Source organism: Lithobates pipiens, unplaced genomic scaffold, assembly GCF_037356315.1.
Source record: "Lithobates pipiens isolate NorthernLeopardFrog02 unplaced genomic scaffold, aLitPip1_a1.2 Scaffold_11, whole genome shotgun sequence".
Taxonomy (NCBI): domain Eukaryota; kingdom Metazoa; phylum Chordata; class Amphibia; order Anura; family Ranidae; genus Lithobates; species Lithobates pipiens.
Genome location: NW_027507696.1, coordinates 1,700,450 through 1,717,771, shown reverse-complemented (window position 1 = coordinate 1,717,771; position 17,322 = coordinate 1,700,450). Strand labels below are relative to the sequence as shown.

The following is a 17,322-nucleotide window of genomic DNA, read 5'->3' as shown; positions in this document are numbered from 1 at the left end:
ACCCAGACATCAATAACTTCTGTACCAGAAATCTGGAAAAAGGATAAAGACCAGAATAATCCCTGATCTGCATCCTTATGCTGTGTAAAGGATTACAATTTACGAAGCCAGAGGATCGGCATGGCAGGCAACTAGCGTTTTCAGAAAGACAAATAAGTAATGGAAGCCTCCATGTTTCTTTTGGAGACAGGTTGTCTTCAAAAGCAGGAAATTGTGGTAGCTGCATCAGTTGGATTTTGTGGCGGTCTACATCACCATGTTTCTCAGCAATGCAGAGGTGCAGAAAGGGATCTGAACTCACTGCCAATCAAAACTCATTTCTCAAACACCAAACTTTCTCATCATTGCCATCCAATGCATAAGGACGACAACAGCGTTATAGGAATACCTTTTGATGACTGGGGCTCTCAATTATCTGCTGTTTTAATCTTTGCTCCTTCTCCAGAATCTCTCTCATTTTCAGGTTTACCTATAATATAAAAAAAAATGGTCATTATACATTCATATCGCTTGGACATATTCAGCAGTACTGTAGGAGAACAGTGATCCATTTACAACAGTCTCTGTGCCAGGACAGCTTACACACCTTGTCCCACCACTACCACACACTATTATTAATCACTTATGCAGCTTCTCCATATTAGTTCTCAAATATTCAGATAGTCCCATACCTTATTAATCCAGAAAACCATAGCATCTTCCAAATCATAGGGAAGCTCTTTGGAGGCGCTAAACGTAGAGAAACGCTTGACACTTGCAACTACTTTCTCAATGCTGATCATTTCCACGGTATATGCCATCATCAGGGCATCGATCATGGACATGTGGGCACTCTGAAAATGAAAAAAGAATAGCATGGGCATATTTAAAGGAGAACTCCAGGATAGTGATACAATGTGCACATTAGACCTGTGTAGTTAAAGCTGCCAATGGGATTTGGAAAATCAGTGACATCTCTTTACATTGAATTTTCTCTATCCTTTGGCTCCAGGAAGGATCTCTGAAATGGAGACATCATTTGCTGCGTCTGTTACCACATACTAAGGCTTGTAGTCTTAGGGTCGGTTCACACAGGGGGGCGACACGAGGCGACACGACTTGCCGCGACCTGACAAGTCGCCCCCGTTCTGTACTACGGAACCGTTCTAAGAGGAGCGACTGGAGTCGCTCCGACTTAGAAAAAAGGTTCCTGTACTACTTTTGGGCGACCTCGGGGCGACTTGCATTGACTTCTATACAGAAGTAATTTGCAAGTCGCCGCTGAGGTCGCGGCAAGTCGTGTCGCCTCGCATCGCCCCCTGTGTGAACCGGCCCTTAGCATGTGGTGACAGACACAGGAAGTGATGTTGCCATTTCAGAGATCCCTCCTGGAGCCCAAGGATAGATTGGCCTGGGCAGGAAGGGGGGAATAAGTGCCTAGTTGACAAGTGGTTAACTGGCAGCTTAACATTCCGGTTTTCACTGACTTTGCAAGATGGTGAGCCATTCTAAAGTGACTGAAAGCTTCTGGCAACAGGGGGATGACCCTTTCAGCCATAGCAAAAGAAGTTTGTCATTCCAAATCTGTGTTTTCTAGAATTTTGCATCTTAACGTCACAAACTCATTCAAGTACCCCAAGAAGGCTGGTCGTCCATGAAAGACAAATCCAAGAGGATAGGATAATGCAGAGAATCTCAATGTGCAATCAGTTCAACACTGCGGCTGCGATTACTCACCAGTTCAGTGCTAAACAGAATAAGGATCTGTCTCGCCGTTTGAGAATTTGGACTAAAAGCCCACTCACTCTGCAGTGACCAAACCTCCCAGCAGAAAGAGTGGAGTTACCCTTTAAGGAAACTAGCAAAAAAAAAGTCAGGACTGGGTTATAGGGTGTACTCTGGAGGTAGCCCTAGCAGGTGTTTTTACCAATCACATGGAAGTAGCTGCATAAAACTGACTGAATTCTGCTCCGCCACAAGGGTGTTAAAGTGGTTGTAAACCCTTACAACACACTTTGACCTACAGGTAAGCCTAGATTAAGGCTTACCCGTAGGTCCAAGAAATATCTCCTAAACCTATGCGGTTTAGGAGATATTTGCCCGAAGACGGCGCGCAGGCGCACTGAGTGCGGCATCGTCAACAATGAAGATGCCGCGCGCGTCGGCTCCCATGCGCGGGAGTGACGTCATCGTGGCTTCGCCGAATGACAGCGGTGGAGCTACGAGACCCCACCGAGAAGATGGATGCGGCAGACTACAGGGGACAGCGGTGACTTCGCTGGCTCCTGTGTCAGGTAAGTGACACATAATGGACTACTATGCGATGCGATGCATAGTAGTCCATTATGCTTTACCTTTGCAGGGAATCAAAAAGGAAGTAACACCCATCAGGGTTTACTTCCTCTTTAAAGAGACTGTCAGGAAGGGTAACTGCTGCATTTATTGAAAGTACAGGAAACTAGAGGTGTGTGGAAAGATCTTTTAGCAGCCTGCCAATCCTTCCTGTAATGGCCAAACTTAAGGACAGTCAAAGCTTAAATAAATACTTTCAGGTAGTTTTACAGCTAAAGTTATCAATCAATGGTCATCATCAATGGTCATCATCAATTAAAGCATCAAATGTTACAGTTTTGTATCATTGCTCAGCAGGTAGAGCAACATTACAATGTATGTCAAATTAGTCACCAATGGATGGTTCTTATCCTATTTAAAAAATAAAAAGGGAAACTGCCAGTGTCACCTTCACTATGGCCTTTGAGGGTGTTGGAGTCGTGCACACAGGGAAATCAAGCTACTGGTGTACATGTGCAAATGAAAGTTATAGGGCTGTTGGAGTATAAAGGCAACTTCCTTCTCTACTCACCAGCTGCACTGCACAGACAGCATGTGATGGGGCTGACAGATACACACTGCTCTACATTGTCTGCCTTCCTCAGTATTGATTATCTGTCTCCCCAAATTCACCAAGAATTAATGCACAGTCAACTAAGCATGCCCTAGAAATCAGCTTGTGCTGTTGCACAGTAAAGTTCAATATTTTTTCCATGTGCTCAGTACATAAATCCAGAAACACATTTTCCCCAAGACCAATTCTGCAACAACCCACTTGGCTGATATTTTACAAAGCTTCCAAATAATACATTATAGGGCTGAAACAACTAAATCGATTAATAGACAATTAAACGATTATGAAATTGATTATTATTTTCATAATCGATTAATTGGCCAGTAATATAATGGGGTAAAAAAAAAAACTAAAAAGAGCCATTTATAGTACAAAAAGAGCAAATAATCGCTACTGTAAATATTACTCACTGTTCTACAGTTAAAAAAAAAAAAAAAAAAAAAAAAAAAAAAAGAACCCCTTACAGTAGTGATTATCTGCTTTTTTTCTACTATAAAGGGCACATTTTTGTTTTTTTAACCCCATTATGTTAATAAACATCTTAGACCTGGTTCACATCTATGTGTGCTTTTTGCAGAAATGCACTACAGTTCATTTCCATGGTTTCCTATGGGACACGTTCACATCTGAAAGGGTCGGGGACTTTTAAACGCAGAATTGTGCTTTATTGGTTCAATATACTTCAATGGAGAAGCTGCAGAAAAGCATGTAATGTGTTTTTGCAGCAATTTGTGTTTAATCTGCCCCAAAAAAATGGCAAAAATGCAAATTGCAGTAAAAGCACCTTTGCAAAAATCAAAAACGTACAGCAAAAAGCACTGCAGAAACAGATCAAAAGCAAACTGCGTAGGTGTGTACCGAGCCTTATGCCGGCCTCACCGATCAATTTTCATATGAGAATATTCAGACGAAAAATCTTTGTACATTCGCTGAATGAAAGAATTTTGTTAGAAAACTTCTTAGTCAAAGGAATTTTCAGACAGTGGATGTGGTTTTCATTCAGAAATTACATTCATTTTAAAAACAGAATGTTAAAAACAAGTGAAAATTTCAATTTCCAAATTTTCCCGTCACTGTGGTTGAAAATAGGGCTGCAACTAACGATTATTTTCATAATCGATTAGTTGGCCGATTGTTTCGATTAAATCGGTTAATAACCTTAAAAAAAGAAGAAAAAAAAAAAAAAAAAGGTAATTTTGCTGCGATTTATATTTTTAACATTTTTTTGTTGTTGGGCAGATTAAAAAACACAAATTGCCACAAAAATGCATTATTACATTGCTTTTCTGAAGCTTCTCCATTGAAGTATATTGAACCAAAAAAACAAAATAGCACAGTTTTGTGTTAAAAAAGAAGTCCTGCTCTTTTCCAAATACGCAGCAGCTGAAAAAAATCATGGATGTGAACGTGTCACATAGAAAACCATGTAAATGAACAGTAGTATGTTTCTGCAAAAAAGCACCAAAAACAGAGGTGTGACCCAGGCTTGAGATGTTTAGTAACATAATGGGGATAAAAAAAAACTAAAAATTAGTACAAAAAGAGCAAATAATCGCTACTGTAATGGGTTCATTTTTTAATATGGGACAGTGAAAGTAATATTTACGGTAGCGATTTGCTCTTTTTGTACTATAAAGGGCTAATTTTAGTTTTTTTTTTTAACCTCATTATGTTAGTGACCGATTAATCGATTATGAAAATAATAATTGATTAGTTTCATAATCGATTAGTTGTCAATTAATCGATTAGTTGTTTCAGCCCTAGTTGAAAATGAACATCAATTTGACCCACTTTTTTTTTTTTAAAGATTAAGCGATTAATCGAAACAATCGGCCAACTAATCGATTATGAAAATAATCGTTAGTTGCAGCCCTAATACATTTTATCACTGAACAGAGGAAAATCAAGCTGAAAAACTCCAATAAAACAAGCACCGAAGGGGTTACAAAACTTCTATTAGAAAACAGCATGGACTATTCATACAGAATGGACAAAGTAATTGCTGTATACAATATTATAATGAAATCGGTTTCTATACAGACCATTTTGATTGGGGCACAGCTGAGGTCAGTTTCGGACACAGGTGCGTCTTCACTCTCCATGACATAAATCCCTTTCTGAGACAAAGCCTCGATGACGGGTTGGTGGCCCTGCAAGGCAGCCACCTGATCCCCTGTGAGGATAAGGCCGCAGACACGGCAATATAGCTCGCTGGAGAGTAGAAGCTTGATGACCGGTGGTTTGATGTGCTCCTGCTCATACTGGTCAATGTAAAATGGCTCCTTTAGTTCCTCGGGAACATTATCTAAAAAAAAAAAACCGCCAAGAGACAAAGATTAATGCATAGCCGATGACCCGATCAAACAGTCTGCAAATCAAATTATCCTTTATGTAGTTACAAAGAAATTAACACTTCTGTATTAAACATTACAACTTCTTTATTTAATAACAGCTCAATGTCAGCTAAACAAACAAGAAAGACACACAACAAACAGTAAAAAAAAAAAGTAAATAACAGATATTAATTTAAGGATTTTCCCAAAAAAATACATTTTGTTAAACGTGGACAGGATAAATCTTGATCTAAGATCTTCACAGAACCAGTGTCAAGATTTGTGGCTAAAAACACACAGCTTTGTGTTTCTGCTGAAACTAGTGCAAGGGGTATTCTTCAGATTGTAGCAGTGGGGATAAGAGACCATGATGCCGATTGCTGAATGCAGAGCCTGGAATATCCAACTGAAGGAGATGAGGAAAAATTCCCTAAAAGGACGTAGACAGCAAAAAAAAAAAAAAAAAAAATCTACAAAGGCTTGAACTATGAAAACCTTTTATCTGGATTTGGGCTTCTATTAGCTTGAATATTGGCTTTGGAAGTGCCAGAAATTACCATATATATCTGCGTATAACATGCACTTTTTCCCCTTAAAATAGGGGGGGGGGATCATTGTGTGTTATACGTGCATAACACACCTATATCGGTGCCACAGAGGGGAAGAGCCCGCTGAAATAGACAGAGCCGGATCTCCTGTGTACTCAGCATCACGCCCAGCCCCTCCCACTGGACGGCTCCTAGCATTGACGTCCTGGCACTGGACCGGTGTTATGTCAATTATAGGATCCGGGCCAAGGGGCAGGACGTCAAGCACACAGGAGATCCGGCTCTATTTCAGCGATGGGCAAGGCTGCAGATGGGCACCGATCAGGCTGCAACGATGGGCAAGGCTGCAGATGGGCACCGATCAGGCTGCAACGATGGGCAAGGCTGCAGATGGGCACCGATCAGGCTGCAACGATGGGCAAGGCTGCAGATGGGCACCGATCAGGCTGCAACGATGGGCAAGGCTGCAGATGGGCACCGATCAGGCTGCAACGATGGGCAAGGCTGCAGATGGGCACCGATCAGGCTGCAACGATGGGCAAGGCTGCAGATGGGCACCGATCAGGCTGCAACGATGGGCAAGGCTGCAGATGGGCACCGATCAGGCTGCAACGATGGGCAAGGCTGCAGATGGGCACCGATCAGGCTGCAACGATGGGCAAGGCTGCAGATGGGCACCGATCAGGCTGCAACGATGGGCAAGGCTGCAGATGGGCACCGATCAGGCTGCAACGATGGGCAAGGCTGCAGATGGGCACTGATCAAGCTGCAATGATGGTGAATGGCGAGGCTGCAGCTAGGCACTGATAAGCATTGACCCTTTTGCTTCAAAATTCATTTAAAAATTGAAAAAAATTCCCTGAAACTTCTCTCTTAAAATTAAGGTGCGTGTTATACACTAATACGTTAACCACTTTTCAAACAATGCCCACACTTACATTCTGCCTATTTGTTACCATATGACTAAAATGAATTATTATAATTAAGGAAGTTAATGTCACAATCGAGATGGCACACATCCAGATGACAATAACATCACAGTAGCAAACAACCTACATAATTTCTGCATTATTCAAACTTGTTTTACAAGTTGCTCACAGTTAAATTGAGCATTAAAAGGCAGGGAGGAACATAACCTAGAAAATCTTATCCAGCCGACTCCTGTGCCAAGTACTCCTCCATTAATTCTTGTAAAGTAAACAATGGCCAGCACTATTGTTTGCCAGCTACAACAGAACTATCAAACGTGACTTAAGCTGGCCATAGATGGATTGAAATTAGACCAGTTTAGCAGGGAGCAGCCAATTTTGATCATTTTAATGGGCAGGCTGGTTGTACAGAAGACGATTTCTCAATTGACTTCTGTACAACCAGCCTGTTGAAAAATTCATGCTCAATTAGTGGCGCCGGGAGGCTCCGCAAAGAGGTATTCCCCTATCAATGCTGAGTTTGAAAGGGGAAATGGATTCATTTTCTTTAGTTGAACCAGCAGGTCATCTATGTCCTGCCTTAAGCCGGCCATATATGGGAGAACACAAAAGCTCAGCGGGAGCAATTACCCCATCAATATCGACTGTGTTGATGGGGTAATGGAGAAATATGAAAGAAAAAAATAAAGAAAAAAAAACACACATCATCTATGGTCTGCCCTAGACACGGCAAACATTTAGAAATGCACCAGATTATAGAACAGTGATAACCACCATGAATCAAAGAAACAATGCATGACTAATTTTCCATTCTTGTTTAACTACTGGTCCTACATCTATTGAACCACTAGGTGCAACAACCCAACAGGTAATGTCCATAAATATTGGGACATCGACACAATTCTAATGTTTTGGGCTCTATACACCACCACAATGGATTTGAAATTAAACAAACACAATGTGATTTAACTGCCGAGTTTCAGCTTTAATTTGAGGGTATTTACATCCAAATCAGGTGAACGGTGTAGAAATTACAACAGTTTGTACATGTGTCTCACACTTTAAGGGACCAAAAGTAATGGGACAATTGGCTGCTCAGCTGTTCCATGGCCAGGTGTGCATCATTCCCTCATTATCCCATTTACAAGGAGCAGATAAATGGTCCAGAGTTAATTTCAAGTGTGCTATTTGCATTTGGAATCAGTGAAGCAAGCCATCATCATGCTGAAAAAACAAAACAAACCCAACAGAGAGAAAGCAAAAACATTAGGTGTGGCCAAATCAACTGTTTGGAACATGCTTAAAAAGAAAGAACGCACCGGTGAGCTCGGCAACACCAAAAGACCCGGAAGACCACAGAAAATAACTGTGGTGGATGACCGAAGAATTCTTTCTCTGGTGAAGAAAACACCCTTCACAACAGTTGGCCAGATCAAGAGCACTCTCCAGGAGGTAGGTGTTATGTGTGTCAAAGTCAACAATCAAAAGAAAACTTCACCAGAGTGAATACAGAGGGTTCACCACAAGATGTAAACCATTGGTGAGCCTCAAAAACAGGAAGGCCAGATTAGTTTGCCAAATAACATCTAAAAAAGCCTTCACGGTTCTGGAACAACATCCTATGGATAGAGGAGACCAAGATCAACTTGTACCAGAGTGATGGGAAGAGAAAAGAGTATGGAGAAGGAAAGGAACTGCTCATGAGCCAACGCATATCACCTCATCAGTGAAGCATGGTGGTGGTAGTGTCATGGCGTGGGCATGTATATCTGCCAATGGAACTGGTTCTCTTGCATTTATTGATGATGTGACTGCTGACAAGAGTAGCAGGATGAATTCTGAAGTGTTTCGGGCAATATTATCTGCTCATATTCAGCAAAATGCTGCAGAACTCTTTAGACGGCGCTTTACAGTGCAGATAGACAATGACCTGAAGCATACTGCGAAAGCAACCAAATAGTTTAAGGGAAAGAAGTGGAATGTTATGCAATGGCCAAGTCAATCACCTGACCCGAATCAAAATTGAGTATGCATTTCACTTGCTGAAGACAAAACTGAAGGGAACATGCCCCAAGAACAAGCAGGAACTGAAAGTGGAAGTAAACCCTCCTATCGTTTTCAGCCACGGAAGCTGCCATTTTTGACCTTGTTTAATCTTCAACTGCCATGGTGCTGCACATGTGATCAGTTATGACACCAAAAAGAGAGAATACAAAGAAGGGGAAGGCGCACTGACCTAGTGCATTACCATAAAACAGCTTTATTTAAAATTGAATCAAATAGCAAAATGGCTACTCACAAACGAGTATTGATCACAGGCAAAATCAATACAAATAAATCCATCGCACCAAACGTTTGGCGACTCCAGACCAGATGTCCGAGGAATTTGATGAGTACCTCTACGGAAATGGCTACGGAAGTTATGACACCAGCCATTGGATGGTTTGATAGTTTGCCCGAGAGTACAACCAATGTGCAGTTAGCATTCCCAGCATGCCGGGAATGTAACTGTTTTTTGAAACTGTTAAAGAGGAGGGCCGGTTTAAAAAAAAAAAAAAAAAAAAAAATGTAAAAGTCAGCAGCTGCAAAAACTGTAGCTGCTGACTTTTAAGCACACTTACCTGTCCAGGGCGCCCACGATGTCGGCCGCCCGAGGCTGACCCGTCCCTCGGTCTCGGGTCCCGGCGCCGCCATTTTGGCTAAGGGAAACAGGCAGTGGAGCCTTGCGGCCTCACTGCCCGTTTCCTACTGCGCATGCGCGAGTCGCGCAGCGCTTTGTGAATGGGGCACGCTGTGTTCTGGGACACACAGTTCCCAGAACACAACCCGACCCATTACCCAGAAGACGCCACACAGAGGAGAGAAGACCAGAAGATCTCTGCGGAGGAGGAGGCAGAGGCAGATTAGGATGATGTGCCCAGCAACAGGCATTTCTGGTAAGTAAAAAAAAAATAATCATTTTTTTCTGATTTTTTTCTAATTTTTAATGTATTTTTTTTTTTCAGGGTGGCCTCCACTTTAAATTGATGGGTTTATTTTCACTTGAAGACAATTGCAGTAGAGGCCTGGCAGAGCATCACCAGGGATGGAACCCAGCATCTGATGTCTCGGCCTTCCATACTTCGGGCTGTAATTGACTGCAAAGGATTTGCAACCAAGTATTAAAAAGTGAAAGTTTGATGGATGATGGTTAATCTGTCCCATTACTTTTGGTCCCTTAAAAAGTAGGAGGCACATATACACACTGTTGTAATTCCTACACCGTTCACGTGATTTGGATGTAAATACCCTCAAATTAAAGCTGAAAGTCTTCAGTTCAAGCACTTCTTGTTTGTTTCATTTCAAAACCATTGTGGTGGTGTATAGAGCCAAAAACATTAGAATTGTGTCGATGTCCCAATATTTATGGACTTGACTGTATTTATAGTTAAAGTGGTTGTAAACCCTTACAAACCACTTTGACCTACAGGTAAGCCTAGATTAAGGCTTACCTTTAGGTCCAAGAAATATCTCCTAAACCTATATGGTTTAGGAGATATTTTCCCGAAAACAGGCACCGCTGTCTACGGCGCATGTGCCGTAGACAGCGGCGCGCAGGCGCACTGAGCGCGGCATTCTCAACGATGGAGCTGCCGCGCGTGTCGGCTCCCGTGCGCATGCGCGGGAGTGACGTCATCGCGACTTCGCCGAATGACAGCGGCGGAGCTGGGAGACCCCACCAAGAAGATGGATGCGGCGGACTGCAGGGGACAGCGGCGACTTCGCTGGCTCCTGTGTCAGGTAAGTGACACATAATGGACTACTATGCGATGTGATGCGATGCATAGTAGTCCATTATGCTTTGCCTTTGCAGGGAATGAAAGAGGAAGTAAACTCATCAGGGTTTACTTCCTCTTTAAGCAGCCGAGTATGACATAGGTTAAAAAAAAAAAGTCCATCAAATTCAACTAAAAAATAAATACAATCCCATATACACAAAACTACACCCACAGTTGATCCAGAGGAAGGCAAAAAAAGCATGATCCAATTTGCTACAGCATGGGAAAAATCCCTTTTCCTGATCCCCCGAGAGGCAATCAGATTTTCGCCGGATCAACTTTACCTATAAAAATGTCAGCACCCAGTTATATTCTGTACAATTAGGAAAGAATCCAGGCCTTCTAGACAATCAGCTTAGCCTCAGCTTGCTCCGCAAAGCTTAGAAAATGAAAGAAAGAAGCAGACTGGCTACCATACACAGCTTCTCCAAATTCTGGCTGATCCCGTTTTAATTTATTCCCCTCAATGTAATTTTCTTGATTGAGAATTAAAGTGGTTGTAAACCTCAGACATGAAATATGAACAAACTGATTACAGCCAGCAACTAGCAAACCTTGGTTACCCCATACACACATGAACATGAATCATTTACATTGATTTTTATTCATCTTAATAACTGTCTTTTGGCTTGTGTCAGTTCCAACCCGGCCTTCAGTGCACCGATGCTGTGCGTTTGTTGTATGAAATAGGAAACAAAGCAAATCCCTCTTTAGTCTGTACCTGTATCAATACCAAGTGTCATTTCTGTCTGCTGCCTTCTTCCTCTGCTATCAGCATGAGTCCCACCTGACAAGTTTTCCTGATACCAAGAGAAAAATGGTGACGGAAGGAATCTCCAGCTATTTGACAGCCTTGGCTCTGTCCCTGCGTGAAGGGGAAGGGGGTGTCCCTTCCCTCCAATAAGCTCTCGTAGCTCTTCTCAATGATGTAACTTCAGCTCTGTGCCCCCTGCTTTTTAGGGCAGAGAGATCCTGTGTAAATTCTGCACTTTGAATGGATGTAGGGAAATATGGCTGCAGATAAACAGGTTCAACATCTGCTGGAGGATTTGCTTCATCTCTGTGCATCACCAGGGGACAGTCACTTCACTACTTATATGTGAGGGTTTACAACCACTTTAAAAAGAGAGGGGGGGGGGGATCCATAATGGAAGCTGCAGCAATACATTTTTGTTACCTACAGTATGTATACACAAGTGTTAGTGCTCCTGTCTATGAAATAATGCAGCAGGTGTAGATTCACATCAGAATAATGGAGTGCTTGTGACAGGCTCCCCGTCACTGCACCAGATCTAAAATGAAAATGCTAATTATTATTATTTCTTTTTTATGGTTTGTTTTATTCCGAAAGAATAAAGACAATACATAAACTACAATACAATGAGCAAGTGATCGCAATATGAAAATGAATGATTCATCATTCCAGCGCAACTCCTGCTTGCATAACACAATAACAGCTTCAAACTGAACATTTTCCCAGGACTAACAGATACATTTTATCTACAGACACAGTATTTGCTGTATATTGTGTGAGGAAATGGTATTTCATTTAGGCCCCTTTCACACGGACGGATAGAGCGGTGCTTTTAGCTGCGGATTTTCTAGTTTTCTATCGCAGCTAAAAGCACACAATGCTTTCCTATGGCCCCATTCACACACAGCGTTTAGCCGCGATTTTGTTACATGCGGTTCGGTGCGAATAGAAAAAATAGAATTGAATGCGTCCAGGTGCGATGTAGCGCAGCTATATGCACATAATCGCAGGTAATCGCAGTCTTTTGTGTCAACTGCGGATAGCAGCGTGAGAAGGGATTCAAGGGACCAAAAAAAGAAATTTAAAAAAAGGGTTGCTATGGGAACGATTATATTAGATAACTGCAGCTAAACGCAACTGCACAGAAACGCACGTAAACGCAGGTAATTGCACTGTACAGATGCAGCTGATCGCTGTGCCTGGAGTCTTGAATTTCACATAAAAAAATAAACATGCTAAACTGCGGCAGAACAGCCGTCCGTGTGAAAGGGGCCTTAACCTCAGTAAGATTTACTCCTCCTTCACGATCAGGTCATTTTTTTGCGCTACGGCACTGGGTTACTTTAAATGACAATTGCGCGGTCATGCGACGCTGTACCCAAATAAAATATCATTTATTTTCCCACAAATAGCGATTTCTTTGGGTGGTATTTGATCACCTCTAAGTTTTTTTATATTTTGCGCAAAATAATTTGCGCATAATCATTTTTTACGTTCGGCTATAAAACATCTAATTTTTATTTTTTATTTTAAAGCGGGATTCCACTGTCTGCAACTTTTTTTTTTTTTTTTTTGGCAATATGACAATCAATAACAGTGTTAATTATAGCACTCACATTTTCTGTTTTAAAATCGATTGTCTGTCCGTTTTGTCCGCATTGGAGAACTTATAAAACCTTATCCAGACCGTAGTCATTTTGCCTGTGGGCATGTGAAGCCCACAGGCATCCTCTTCCGGGATACGGCATGGTGATGGACCAGCATGCACCGCCCGTTAGAGCGTCGATCTCGCGCATGCGCAGTATCGCGGCCATCAACTGCACAGGTTGTCATTACAACGGGCGCCGCACAGACTCCTGGGAAATAAAAACAACGATCCCAGGAGCCCCTGTGGCCGACAGGAAGAACTGACCTGCCGCTGAAGCCACGCCCATTTCCGCAGCAGCACCACCCCTTTCCGGAATCTCCAGAGGCAGGAAATTTGAAAGATGAAGAAAACAGAAGAAGACATCAGAAAGGTAAGGGGGATATCTAGAGATTAGGGAAGGGGGGGGGGGTCACATAGACGTAGGACTAGTAATTCAGGTGGAGCTCCGCTTTAAATCAAAATGTCTTCATAAATTTAGGCCACTATGTATTGTGTTACATATATTTGGTTAAAAAAAAATCCCAAGCAGCATATATTGATTGGTTTGCGCAAAAGTTATAGCGTCTACAAACTATGGAATATATACTGGAATTTTTATTAGTTATTTTATATTATTTTATTACTACTAGTATCATTTACTTATTTACTAGTAAGGGCGATGATCGGCAACTTTTAGTGGGACTGCAATATGGCGGTGGACAATCTGACACTTACCAAATTTGTGGGGACCAGTGACACGAATACAATGATCAGTGCTAAAAATATGCACTGTTACTGTACCAATGACACTGGCTGGGAGGGGGGTTAAACAGCTAGGGCAATTAAAGGGTTAAATGTGTGCCTAACCAGTGTTTGTGTACACTACGTGTGGTGCTTTTACAGGGTATCCAAATCCCTCACTTCCCGACTAACAGGACAGAGCTTTGCCTTGTTTACATAGACAGAGCACTGACCTGCTTCTCTCCTCGCCGATCAGCGGGTTCCGGCGGACATCCATTGACCGCCACCTGCTGATCGGCTTGTGCTGTGTCTAACCAATTTTGGTTTGTCCCCAAACTCTTTTCAGTTAACACTTGGACTTTATTAAAGTGGTTGTAAACCCTTACAACACACTGTGACCTACAGGTAAGCCTAGCTTAAGGCTTACCTGTAGGTCCAAGAAATATCTCCTAAACCTACACGGTTGCTGAAAGACAGTCACAGCTGTCTACGGCGCACGTGCCGTAGACAGCGGCGCGCAGGCGCACTGAGCGCGCCGCGGTCAAGGGCGATATGCCGCGAATGGCGGCTCCCGTGCGCATGCGCGGGAGTGACGTCATCGCGGCTTCGCCGAATGACAGCGGCAGAGCAGCGAGACCCACCGAGAAGATGGAAGCGGCGGACTACAAGGGACAGCGGTGACTTCGCTGGCTCCTGTGTCAGGTAAGTGACACAATGGACTATGCGATGCGATGCATAGTAGTCCATGATGCTTTACCTTTGCAGGGAATGAAAGAGGAAGTAAACCCATCAGGGTTTACTTCCTCTTTAATTATTTGTTAGATTTTTGCTATGGTGGAGATTTATGTGACAGTGTAACACTTATCTCTTAGGAGTTGTTTGAATATTGGTGTGTAATATATATCAGTGAGTGATGCGGTCATGCTCACACTTATTTACATTCATGCTCGAGTCTCTTTAGCGCAGGATGTAAATATCTTCATAGATTTAGCACAATATGCTACTAAATCCATAAGACCACATAGTGTGCTTTTTTTTGTAAGACTGAACTTTAAAAAAAAATAAAAAAAAAGTGTTTACAACCCCTTTTTTTAAACACAAGTCATACTTACCGCCACTGTGCTTCCAGATGACGCATGTGTGTATGCGAAACGCCTAGAGGCTTCTGGGTAATTACAGATGTCACTTCCTGTCACTAACCCAAACCAAAACGAGGCTTGGAGAACAAGCCAGGAATGAAGCAGCGCAATAGAGCCTCATAACAGAACGCTGGAGAGACTCAGTGCCAGTCTAAGGCACTATAAAATGCGAGTGAGCGTTGTTTGTGTTTTTACTGGCTACAAATAAAATCTCTTTTATAAATAAACATACTGCGCAATGATAAATCTCTAATTTTTATGGAGATACCAATGTTGGGCATGGAGGATTAAGGAACGCTTCGAGGCGAAACTGGAGTGGTTATCCCTATATGAACAAAAGGCAAAGCTTATTCTAGGCTCTGGTGAGTGAACATTTCAGAATTTTTTATTAGCACGTTGCACATCAAAGGGCTTAGGTTGGCACATAAAATATAAAAAAGGTATAAACACCGTATTAGTATAGAAGTACTTGCTTGGATTAGCGCAGTTACATTATTTGAATATATCCCTCCCTATACAAGGTATAGGATATCCTAACTGCAGCAGATCAATTTTGTAAATATATAAATTTTATTTATTTTTATCTATTTTTTTTGCACCGGTGACACGATATCAAGCTTTAAGGTTATTAACCGATACATCTAAACAATAAATAAAGCTAATTATGAGAATAATCTTTAGTTGCGCATGCTAAGGTCCCTTTAACACTGGGCCGGTGCGGGCGTCGGCGGTAAAGCGCTGCTAAATAAGCGCCGCTATTTTTAGCGGCGCTTTACCGTCGTTTTAGCGGCGGCCTGTAGCCGATAGCGAGATGGTTTTAACCCCCCCGCTAGCAGCCGAAAAAGGGTTAAGAGCACTCGCAAAGCGGGGACCCTTTCCTGGCGGTAAAGCCACATTGCCCCATTGATTTCAATGGGTAGGAGTGGTGATGCGGCTAAGCAGGACTTTTTTCACCATCCTGCTAGCGCACCGCTCCAGTGTGAAAGCCCTCCGGCTTTCACACTGGAGTGAAGGGGGCCGGTTTTTTCAGGCGCTACACAGGCGCTATTTTTAGCGCTGTAGTGCCTGAAAACCGCCCAGTGTGAAAGGGGCCTAATGGATGACAGAGTCAATTGGACAGCAGCATTGCCTTTTTGGGGGGGAGGGAGGGGTAGTTGCTGAATTCCAACTTTCTTTTCACTAGAACTGAATGATCAGCCCCAGTATAGAGATTATACCTCTGCTCAGTTGTCTGCAGATCCCCCGATATTCTGGGTTTAGTTGTTGCTGTGTCATGTGACATTCTGTATATCCTGCTGATAGACTGTTTCATCCACAGCCACTTCCTGCAGTGACCAGAGTCTGCACACTCCTATCATAGTTTTTCATAGACTCTAAAGCAGGGGTAGGCAACCTTAGATAGGTGGCGAGCAACCTATGTGTGGAAACGTAACCTGTTTTGGTTATCAGTGGTTCCTGACAGAGGGGGCCGGAGACTAATGGGAATTATATTTCCAAACCAATAAGGACACAGCGCCATTTGATGTAGTTTGAGACTCCTTTAAATCCCATGCTCGTATGACAATCTCCCATCGCATATCCAGTAGAGCTGCACGATTCTGGCCAAAATGAGAATCACGATTCTCTTGACGTAAAATCTTTCACATTAAAAAAAAAAAATAGGCTAACTTTACTGGTTAGTTTTCTTTTTATTCATAAATTTTTTTCTAAACAAAATTGCATTTGAAAGATCGCTGCACAAATACAGTGTGACATAAAATATTGCAACAACCACCATTTTATTCTCTAGGATGTCTGTCTACTAAAATATATATATATGTTTTAAGTAATTTTCTAGCAAAAAAAAAAAAAGATTTTTAACTTAAAAGCTGAAACCAACAAATGTCAGAAAAAGGTTTAGGCTCCATGCACACTGGAGCTGATAAACTGCAGTTTATTGCAGTTTGGGGCGTTTTTTGTAAAAGCCCATAAACTCCACTCTATGTTAGCCTATGTGTCCATGTGTCCATGTGTGCTTTTCAGCTTTAATGAGCAGTGAAGTTTATGGGCTTTTTTCTGAACGCCAGAAATTTGCGTTCAAAGTGCCGTTTTTCACCGCCAAAAAACGTCAAACGCTGAAAACGCTCATAAACGCGCGTTAGTGTTCGGCATTCTATTTTTTCAATGCATTGTGGGAGTTTGGAATGCACTGTGGGATTTTTGGAGTGTCCTCTGTGTTTTTATTGAAAACGCCCATAAACGCTAATAAACGCCCATAAACGCTAGTACAAAACGCTGTTAAAAGCAAGTTTTTCAACCAGCGTTTTCTGCCAGCAATCTGGCATCCAGAAAAAGCTTTTTTGAGCTTCAGTGTGCATGGAGCCGTGTTTAAACTTTTTTCACTTGCACAGTCTATTCCATTGACAAATTGTTAACATTGTTTATACTTAAGTTCAATTGATAAAGAATGTTTTGATTGTTGGCAGACAGCCCAGTTTTTCTCTTTTCTTTTGAGGGCTGTGGCTTCAGAAGAGCATTCTTTGCATAGAAAGAATTGTGAAACACTTTAG

At 42.2% G+C, this 17,322-nt stretch overlaps 1 protein-coding gene across 2 annotated transcripts in view; it reads right to left on the bottom strand.

Annotated features, from left to right (window-relative positions):
- The window catches only part of CAMSAP1 (calmodulin regulated spectrin associated protein 1), a 110,114-nt gene that overhangs the window by 47,047 nt on the left and 45,745 nt on the right, over nt 1–17,322 (bottom strand). For both annotated transcript variants that reach the window (XM_077468066.1, XM_077468074.1), the window contains exons 3-5: nt 4,927–5,189; nt 672–833; nt 389–469 (exon numbers count right to left, since the gene is read on the bottom strand). In XM_077468066.1, coding sequence (XP_077324192.1) covers nt 389–469; nt 672–833; nt 4,927–5,189 — 506 coding nt within the window. The remainder of the gene's footprint in view (nt 1–388; nt 470–671; nt 834–4,926; nt 5,190–17,322) is intronic.